Source organism: Choloepus didactylus, chromosome 8 (assembly GCF_015220235.1).
Source record: "Choloepus didactylus isolate mChoDid1 chromosome 8, mChoDid1.pri, whole genome shotgun sequence".
Classification (NCBI taxonomy): domain Eukaryota; kingdom Metazoa; phylum Chordata; class Mammalia; order Pilosa; family Megalonychidae; genus Choloepus; species Choloepus didactylus.
Genome location: NC_051314.1, coordinates 125,728,934 through 125,738,520, shown reverse-complemented (window position 1 = coordinate 125,738,520; position 9,587 = coordinate 125,728,934). Strand labels below are relative to the sequence as shown.

Here is a 9,587-nt window from a genome sequence, read left to right as displayed (position 1 = left end):
CCATCTTTTCTGGTACAGTTAGGCTTGTCTACTTTGTTCCTAGGAGTCATTGTACTGGCGGGTGGGGAGGCAGGTCCAAGTGTGTAATGAAGTTCTGGGAGGTTAAAGGAGAGGAGGGTGGGGGAGGGTGGAGGAGGGGGTGGTGGGGAGACCCAGGACTGAGGAAGTAAACAAGGGGAGAGCCACCACAGAGGTGGAGGGTGATGCTGCTGGGAATCAGCCCCCTCAGACTTTCCACTGCGAAGCGAAACCGTGAGCCCTGGGGTGTGTGTGGGGGGCGGGGAACGGGGAGGGGAAGTGGGGAAGGTGGAGGGAAGGCAGAAGGACAGGGTGAGGGCCCAGGGAGCAGCAGAACAGCATCCCAGCTCACGAAAGCCGCCTCGCTTCCACTCTGCCCTCTGCCACTGCCCTGGCCTCTTCCCTGGGACACCCCACCCCACCCCACTTCACCCTTCTGGCTGCTGATCTGGCCACCTGGACCCCAGATTCCTGCCTCTGATCATTGGTCCTCCCCTTCTCTCCCCCACCTCCCTTGCCCCCTTTCTCTAGATTCTCTTCCTGCACTTCCCTCTGGGCAGAACCCTTCTTTTGCACCTGCCCCCCCTTTTCTGACCTCCTCCCTTTGGGGGGCTCAGCACAGCCCAGGCCTTAGGGGAGATGGGGGAGGCTCAGTTCCTGGTCCTGCTGCTTTTGCAACTGCTGTGGGTCGCTCCAGGTAAGGCAGTGACGGTGGGAGGGTTGAGCTGCAGACCCACGGAAGGGGACAGTGGGGATCTCTGGACAACCCCACAGACCCCCAGGTCTTCAGCTCCTGTGGTGGATTCTTCTGACATCTTTCTTGAGATAGTCCTTCCACCCCAAAGCCTCTCTCTAGTCTCCCTCTGGGCATGAGAGGGGCAGAAACCCATGACCCTGTTTCTCCCTCAGGAAACACTGAGGCTCTGTCTCTACTCCTAAGTCCCTTGGCTCATGGCCCCTCCTCTTGGTCTCTCTTTTCCTCCCCAGAGGAGGCTACAGGGTCTGGGACAGAGGTCCCCGTGGTATGGGCCCAAGAGGGAGCTCCCGTCCAACTCCCCTGTAGCCCCAGAATTCCCTTGGGGGATCCCGACCTTCTGCGAAGAGGAGCCGTTGTCTCTTGGCAGCATCAACCAGACAGGTATGCACCCCAAACCTGGGCAACAGAACCCCCAAATCCGGCAGTAACGGCATCCAGACCCAGAACCCAACACCCCACCCAACCCATGACCTCCTTAGAGCATGCCGCCCAGCCCTCTGTCCCCTCCCCTGAGCTCCGGTCCCTTCGCAACCTGGGTGTCAGCCTCACCTGCCCTCGTTCTGCTTCCCTCGCACCTGCATCCCAGGTGACCCCGCCTCTCCTGTAGTGGATGGTGCTGCCCCGCGGGGGGAGGGGTTTGGGGTGGGGAGGCCCGGGAAGGGGAGGCCGGTTGGAGGTTCAGGGATCTGCTCTTTGGGCGGGCCTCTACATCCTCAAAGTGAGGCGGGACTGCATCTTCTCCCGGGCTTTTGACCCTCGAATTTCTCAACTCCATTCCTCTCTCCCGCCCAGCGGCCCGCCTGGGCTCGCCCTCGGCCGCCCCCCGGCCCTCGGGCCTGGCCCCGCGAGGCCCTCCCCCGGGGGCCGGGAGCGGCGCCGCTACACGGTGCTGAGCGTGGCCCTGGGGGGCCTGCGCAGCGGGAGGCAGCCCCTGCAGCCCCGAGTGCAGCTGGCGGAGCCCGGCCTCCGGCGCGGGGACTTCTCGCTGTGGCTGCGCCCCGCCCGGCGCGCCGACGCGGGCGAGTACAGCGCCGCCGTGCGCCTCCGGGACCGCAGCCTCTCCTGCCGCCTCCGCCTGAGCGTGGGCCGGGCCTCGAGTAGGTGGGGGCGGGGCGACGGGAGAGGGGCTGGGAGGAGGGACCCCAGCCCTGCCGCCCGCGGGCAGCAAGGGTTGGTGCTGGGCCTCCGGGGACGCGGCTTTGAGCCTGCGGGAGAGCACCCCCGAGGGGTAGAGGAGGGGTGGGGAGGTAGATTGCGGGAGTGGAAGATGCCCCCCAAAGCACGTGCATGGGGGGAGGACCCGGATGGAGATGGCGCTCCCCTTCCCCCACCCACAGCGGGAGTGCTGGGGTGGGGGTGAGAAGGCACAGAGGACTCCCCCTCTTCTGGGGGCTAGAGTGATTCATTTCAGACGTCTGTAGCTCAGGGGGTGGACTTAGTGGGGATCCTCAGGCGAGGCCTGGAGAAAAGGAAGGGTTCAAGATGCCAAATAAGCTGGAGGCAGAAGGCAGGGGAGAACGTGCAAGGGAGGGTCCTTTAGGCATCCATCCATTTTAAGCACTCCCAGGTGCCCTGCACTGGGCTGGAACCACAGAGGAGGACACTGTGTGGTCCCTGTTTCTGGGAGCATCTGGCTTAGTTGGTCTAGGGAGCTGGTAGGGTGCTTCTGGGTGTGCTGATCACCTTCTTTACTCTTGCACAGTGACGGCCAGCCCCCCGGGGCCTCTCAGGACCTCCCAGTGGGTCGTTTTGAACTGCTCCTTCAGCCGCCCTGATCTCCCAGTCTCTGTGCGCTGGTTCCGGGGCCGCGTCCCTGTCCCAGTCCCGGAGTCCCCCCTGCACCACGCTTCCGGAAGTGTCCTCTTCCTGCCCCACATCAGCCCCTCCGACTCTGGGCCTTGGGGCTGCATCCTCACCTACAGAGATGGCTTCAATGTCTCCATCACATACAACCTCATTGTTCTTGGTATGTCTTCACATTTTGACCCCTTCCTGCCCTCCTGTCACCTCCCCTGACTTATAGCTCCCCAAACCAGGTCCTTTGCAGCTAGTGTCACCTGTGATGGCACTGGGCCTGCACTGTCTGACCCCTTTCTCCTGTGGCAGCCTCTCAGCTGCCTTCTCCCCTTCCAGATTCCCCCTTGTCCAGCCAGCCTCACTTGCCAGCCCTTGGTCTCCTGCCCTCCCAGCCCACTTCATGGGTTTCTGAGCATCCTTAGTTCATCCATCTTGTTCTGCTCCTTGGCCCCCTTAGAGCCCAACCACCTCCCTCACTCTTCTGCCTCCTTTCCCTGCAGACCCAGTGCTCCAGCCCCTCTGTCTCTCCACCTCTCAGCTTTAACGATGGGTTGCCTTTTCCCTCCAGGTCTGGAGCCCTCAGCCCCGCTGACAGTGTACGCTGGAGCAGGGTCCCGGGTAGAGCTGCCCTGCAGCCTGCCTCCTGGTCTAGGGGCCCAGTCTCTCCTCACTGCCAAGTGGACCCCTCCTGGGGGAGGCCCTGACCTCCTGGTGGCTGGAAACAAGGGCAACTTTACCCTTCTGTTGGAGGCTGTGAGCCAGGCCCAGGCGGGGCCCTATACCTGCCATGTCCTTCTGCAGGGACACCAGCTCAGTGCCACCATCACCTTGGCAGTCATCACAGGTCAGCCCCAGGTGGGGAAGAGGCAGGCCCCATCCCAGGGGAGCGAGGACAGGGAGGGAAGGAGGCCTGGCTGGGCACAGACTGGGAATATCCATTGGGCACAAGCTCCAGAGGCTGCCCATCGTGGCCTCCTCTTTTCTTACCTCCTTTATAGAGAATTGAAACTGAAAATCTCCCCTTGAGTCATAAGATAAACGTTCCACTGTTCTTTGAGGGACTCCCCTGCCTTGAATTGTAGGGAGGGCCTGAGAAGTTGAAAGGAGAGGTGGCAAATGTTTGGTTCAAAAAAAGTGGAATATATTTCTGTAATGCTTGTCCACTTAAGGGCCAGGGCTTAGGTTAAAGGTGTAGGAAGTTGCCTGGATTTGGGAGAAGTTAAAAAAAATCAGTCCCTTTGTCAGCAAGTATTTACTGAGCAAGGGCCTTCCAAGATAGTATAAAACAAATACAGAAAGAAAAAAAAAAAAGCCTCTCAGAACATATGTCTAGATTGATTGGTAGCTATGGACAAAACAGCCTGGCTATGCCTGCAGTCTTAAATAGTAGCACCACGTAGTAGGTGCTTACTAATGTGTACTGGTTGAATGAATAAATAAGTAAGCTAACAGACAATATATCTCTATCTCAGTCTCACCTGGAAGCCCATCTTTTCCTCACACCCACTCCTCTCTCTGAGTTAAGCTTTTTGGTCAGTAGCTCCACTTGTCTCCCAGTTGCCCTGAAACCTGGCCCTTTCCTTCTCCCTGCAACATCCAGTCACCAAAGCCCACCTTTTCTTTATGCCCAGTATCTTCTTGAAGGTTAGCTGTTTTGTCTAACTTTTCCCAGGCTATCTCCACAGCATCTCACTGGGCAAGATACATTATTGCCCTGTTTTACAGAGAAGGGAACTTTCCCAAAGTCACACAGCTGGGAAGTGCCAGACTGGGGACCTGACCTCAGGTGTGTGTGACTTGTCTCCACTCTGTCCATCATACTCGGATCACTCACTGCTCTCCTCCCACCCACCCTCTCTCCCTGTGCAGCTTACAGAGTGCCCTGACACTAGATCGGTTGGTTTGTTCATTGTTTCCTGAACATTTTGAAAGGGGGATAGAGGACATTTGGGGGACACATCAAATCAGGGGCCAATGTGTGGAACCAGGGCAAGTGCGAGGTAGCTGGGGAGCCTCTGAGTACAAAGTCGTGTAAAAGACTCTGGAAGAGTGTTTATTATGCAGTTCTTCCAGGCCAGTTTGAGTTTGAACAATGTCCTGAAGGGAGTAGGGAGTCTGGAAGGTGTTTGAGCAGGTGAGTGACCTGACCAAAGCATTGTCTTGATAAGATTAATTTAGCCATGACCCCTGATCTCCTCCTCCCCGCCTTCCTAGCTTAGAACCCCAATGAGTGCAGGGTGATGAGACTTGGGAGTTGAACTTGTAGTGTCAAGGAATGGGGTTGGGCTTCAATAGGTCTCATCCCTCTCATTTTTTCAGTGACTCCCAAATCCTTTGGGTTACCCTGCTCCCAGGGGAAGCTGCTTTGCGAGGTGACTCCAGCGTCTGGACAAGAGCGTTTCGTGTGGCGCTCCCTGGGCAACCAGTCTTGGAGGAGCCCCCCAGGGCCCTGGCTGCAGACTCAGGAGGCCACGTTCCTTTCCCAACCCTGGCAGTGCCAACTCTACCAGGGGGAGAGGCTTCTTGGAGCAGCAGTATACTCCACGGAGCTGTCTGGCCTAGGTCTGGGATCCCCAAAACGCCACAGCCCCAACTCCAGACCAATCATCCTGATCCCCCTATTAGACCACACCCCACCCCCCAGCCCCCACTGCACTTAGTCCCAGCTTTTATCTTTCCAGTCAGGGACCTGACCTCCAGCTCTTATTAGCTGAATAACCCTGGTTAAGACCCTTAAACTCTTCAGACCTCCTGGTCTGCATCTGTAAAATATGGGAGTGTGGCAAGATGTCCTCTTCAGCCCTGACCCTACACCTTATCCCCAGTCCTGTACTCTCTTCATAGGTGCTCAGCACTCTGGGGGAGCCCCCGGTGCCCTCACAGCAGGCCATCTCTCTCTTTTTCTCATCCTTGGTATCCTGTTGTTCCTCTTGGTGGCTGGAGCCTTTGGCTTTCATTTTTGGAGAAGACGGGTGAGCCAGGGACCCACTCCCCATGCTGGCTTTCCCTCTCCCAAGGCCTGGGAGTGCTGTCTGGCACCCCTTCTTGAGGGGAGATGCCCAAGGTGGCCCTCTGAACTTGCCTTCAGAGCCCCTCTTCCTAAGGCTCTGCACCCCAGGGGTGCCTTGTGCCTGGGGAGGCATGCAGAGCTGAGAGAAGGCCAGGGACCAGACAGGGAGGGCAGTGGCCCAGGGAAAGGGGAATAGATGGACTCACTGTCCTTCCTATTTCCTTTCTCTTTATCCTTGTCCTCTCCCCACCCTCTGTCTCTTTCTCCGTCTCTTCCCCCAGTGGCAACCAAGAAGATTCTCTGCCCTAGAGCATGGGATTCATCCTCCCCAGGCTCAGGGCAAGATGGAGATGCTGGAAAAGGAGCTGGAACAAGCCCCGGGGGAAGAACCAGAGCCAGAGCCACAGCTGGAGCTGGAGCCACAGCTGGAACCAGAACTGGAGCCACAGCTGGAGCTGGAGCAGGAACCAGAGCAGCTCTGACGTGGAGCTGAGGCAGCTGGCAGATCCCAGCAGCTCAGTCCTTGCCCTTCCACCTCAGCCCCCAAATAAACTCCCTGTCAGCAGCAGGCCTGAGTCTGGCTCCTTCTTGCCCAGGAAGATTCCTGTGTTTTCCCAGCCTTTCGCTGGCTCCCTTCGTTCACCCCAGCCTCCTGGTCCACTTTTCCTGGCCAATCTCCCTCATTTTCCTATTCCCATTTTCCTCTTTTCTGTTCCTAGTCTCTGTGTTTCTTCCTTGGTCTCCTGTCCCTCCACCCCCATGGTGCTGGCTCCCCTGGCTTCCCCTACCTCAGCCCATCCCACACGCAGCTGCACTTCAGCACTTATCCTTGGCCCCTGACTGCATCGCACGTGCGCGCGCTCACATACGCGGGCGCGCACACAACACACACACGTGCGTGCGTGCAGTGGTGCTGCTAGGCTAGGTTGGAGTCCTGCCGTGGGTCCTCCAGGGGATCAAGCCTTGCACCCTTTCTGGGCAGCTGGCCGAGATTCCTGCCTGCCTCGGCCCGCCCTCCCAGTTCCCTAGTCCTTGGCGACTTGTCTGGTCCCAGGCACGAGAACACACTGCCACCCAGTGGTCACTGCTTGTCACACCACGAGAGGTCACTGGGCAGGCTGTGGCAGGCCTTCGGAAATGTAACACTGCAGTGGACCAGTGGGCTTGCACAGCCCCCTGTGTGCAGACGCTGCCTTGGTAGTGTGCACTCTCCCATGTTCGGCCTCAGAGTGTGCACCCAGCAGCTGTCACACGCCCTGTGCTCCCTCCGGGAGAAGGACCAAATGATGCATGCCTCAGGAGACTCAGCCCTGGCCCTGGCAAGGTTTTCATCCAAGTCTAACAAATGGCAGTGCTGTGAACAAAGGCCACACGCAGGGAGAAAAACATCTAGAAAGAAAGAGGCTGTTGCTGTAGCTTTGGGAGGCAGGAGGCCTGGCTTCTGATTCCGGCTCTGCTGCTGGTGGTGGCCAGTCACCCTGAGCCTCCATTGCCTCACCTATTAAATGGGATAATGATGGTAACCCATTAAAATGAACTGTTTTAAGGTTCTGATGCTACAAAGGCTTTGCAAACTGCAGTGCTCCATGCATGTCGTGTGCTTGGCTGTGAGTGAAGAAGGGAGGCTCACTGTAGTCAAGCAAAGAATGATGTAGAAGACCCCCAAGCCTGTGCCCCACTGTCTGTCTTTCTCCTGCGGAGTACGTTCATGAGGGCCACGTGGACTGTTCTCTCAGTGGAGCACACACGGAGCCTTGGCCCACAGCACTCCCCAGTCTGGCATGGGACCCAGACCTCTGTCTGCCACATGCACATGGCCCCGGACTTTGGCCACCAGACTGCCCTGTCATGGAACTTTAACCCTATACAGAAGAAAAAGAAAGTGTTGAAAGAGAGTGAGAGCTAGCTTGCAGGAGCAGGAGGCACACAGGGGCTATGCCCAGGCTGCACCCCAGAAGGTTTTGCACCAGGCCTGGCAGCCATGTGCTGTGACACAAGGGGACAAGTTATGAGGCCAAAGGCCTGTCCCTGTGGAGACACAGCGGCCAGAGGTGAGGGGCACAGAGAGTGGAGAGAGGGACCTTGCTGCTCTGTACAGAGGCTCAGAGAAAGGAGCGTGTTCTGAAACTTAGTGAGCCATTTGAGGCAATCTGAGGCTCTGGTGATGGTCCTTGCCTTGTCACAGGACACATAAAGGAGGGGGTTCTGATACTCTGTGAGGTGAAGGCCTGAAATCCCCTTGAGAAACCTCCAAAGTGTCATTCCCACCTTTTGTGGTCGGGTGGGGGTAGCTGCTGAGGGATCCTGCTCTCCAGAGCCTTAGTAGAAGCCCCCGTATTTTAATGGGGCAAGGGTTTCCTGGAAAGTTCTGTGGGTGGCATTTTCCCTTTCTACTAGATAACATCCTACACCCTTTGGGCTTGTGAAGTAATCATCAAAGACTCACTGGGCCCCTGGCAGGGATTCCCCCATGCTCATGCAAGAAGGGGGACAGGTTGAGGTCAGGGATAGAATGAAGGGCCACCTCGTTCCCCTATCTTATAGGGAAGATGTGGAAGGAAGAGGGGTTGTGGGGGCTCTTGTATCCAGGGTTTCTTTTATTAGCTTTTATTGCCCTTCTCTGTGGGGTCTCTCCTGAGGGATGAGGCATTCCCACCCCTACCTGTCTCCCCGCTATGACCCACTCTCTCCATCTGGAAGGATAACCTGTGGAGCTTTCCATGCCCTCCTAAGGTCTGCCAGGGACCTAGGGTGATCCATGCTGCACCTGCAGGTGCATCTGCAAACTGGTGTTTCAGGCTGGGGTCCTGCAAGGGAAGGGGCATCAGGGAGGAGAATCATCTTCGGTTCTTGTTAAGAAGGAAGAGGGGTGTATTAATTATCTATTGCTGTAGAACAAATCACTCCCACACATAGCAATTTAACACCACAAACATGAATTATCTCAAGCAGTCAGGAATACAGGGGCAGTTGAGCTGAGTGGTCCCGGGGCAGGGTTTCTCACGAGATGCTGCCGAGACGCATCTGGGGCTGCCGTCATCTGAAGGCTTGGCTGGGGCTGGAGCATCCGTGGCCAAGGAGGCTCACTGACCTGACTGTCGGCCTGAGGTCCCAGTTCCCCCCACAGAGGCCTCTTCACAGGGCTGCTCCCCACATGGTGGCTGGTTCCCCCTGAGGGAGAACGTTTTTTATAACCTAATCCCAGGAGCACCCTCTTCTGTTGTGCAGACAGACCAACCCTGGTGCGATGTGGGAGGGGACATCCTGAGGGTGCAAATTCCATTTTGCAAGTTGGCTACCAAGGAGGGGGGTGCGAGTATCAGTGCCAGAAAGAGAGATAGGCCAAGAGAGGGGAGGGGCATCTCTAAGTACTGTTAACCCTGCCTTGGACTGACCTGACAGCCTTCTCCGTTGCCCATTGTCAAGAAGTTCTGGAGGCCGAATGAGGCCCAGGACCTTGCTAAGTCAAATATCTCAGGCAAGCAGTAATATTTCTGCTCATTCAGACCTGTGGTCCCATTGGCCAGTGCTTCCCCCACCCCCAACCTGGTCTTTTCAGCTCCACGGGGCAGGGCAGGGGCCTGGGCAGACCCAGAAAGTTCCCTGCCCCACTTCCCCCATGAGCCCTGAGCCTCTGCTGCTACCCCTCCCACAGGGGGGATGAGCAAGCAGCTGCCCCCCACCCCTCCCAAAATGGAGCTTGCCCTTTGAAGGGAACGGGGTTGAGGTGGAGATGGCTTCTATCTCTTCTACTCCGTGGCTAACGGTTTCTCCAAGGGGCTGCAGGTGTCAGCTGGCTGAGCCCAGGCTGGCCTCTGAAACTTTCCTGCTCAACCCTCCGATGGGGCAGAGGAAGCCCGGGAACCACAGCCTGAGTGTTACGGAAGGTGATCACGGAGCTAGGAAGAATGTGGCCAGGGAGGAAGTAGGGACAGCCTTCGTAGACTGTTTCCCGGAAAACAATCTCTGTGACTCCCTGCCCCCCACTCCCTCGCCAAGCCCTGC

The 9,587-nt window shown here is 57.5% G+C and overlaps 1 protein-coding gene and 1 long non-coding RNA gene across 4 annotated transcripts; one reads left to right on the top strand and one right to left on the bottom strand.

Annotated features, from left to right (window-relative positions):
* The first annotated feature begins 336 nt into the window (after positions 1-336).
* On the top strand, positions 337-6,143 carry LAG3 (lymphocyte activating 3). 3 transcript variants are annotated; one of them, XM_037846920.1, is made up of 8 exons: positions 337-715; positions 1,006-1,156; positions 1,568-1,872; positions 2,478-2,741; positions 3,141-3,416; positions 4,892-5,134; positions 5,417-5,544; positions 5,864-6,143. In XM_037846920.1, exons 1-8 carry the CDS (start codon positions 658-660, stop codon positions 6,062-6,064), a joined length of 1,626 nt encoding a protein of 541 aa, XP_037702848.1. In that variant the 5' UTR covers positions 337-657; the 3' UTR covers positions 6,065-6,143. The 3 variants fall into 3 exon arrangements, with proteins under 3 accessions (XP_037702848.1, XP_037702850.1, XP_037702849.1); XM_037846922.1 differs by lacking the exon at positions 3,141-3,416; XM_037846921.1 differs by lacking the exon at positions 4,892-5,134.
* Positions 6,144-8,501: 2,358 nt separating this feature from the next.
* Positions 8,502-9,093, bottom strand: LOC119541436. The gene is made up of 2 exons (XR_005218270.1): positions 8,978-9,093; positions 8,502-8,753 (listed from the first exon to the last, which is right to left on the bottom strand). It is a non-coding gene; the product is annotated as an uncharacterized LOC119541436 (long non-coding RNA).
* Between the last annotated feature and the right edge of the window lie 494 nt (positions 9,094-9,587).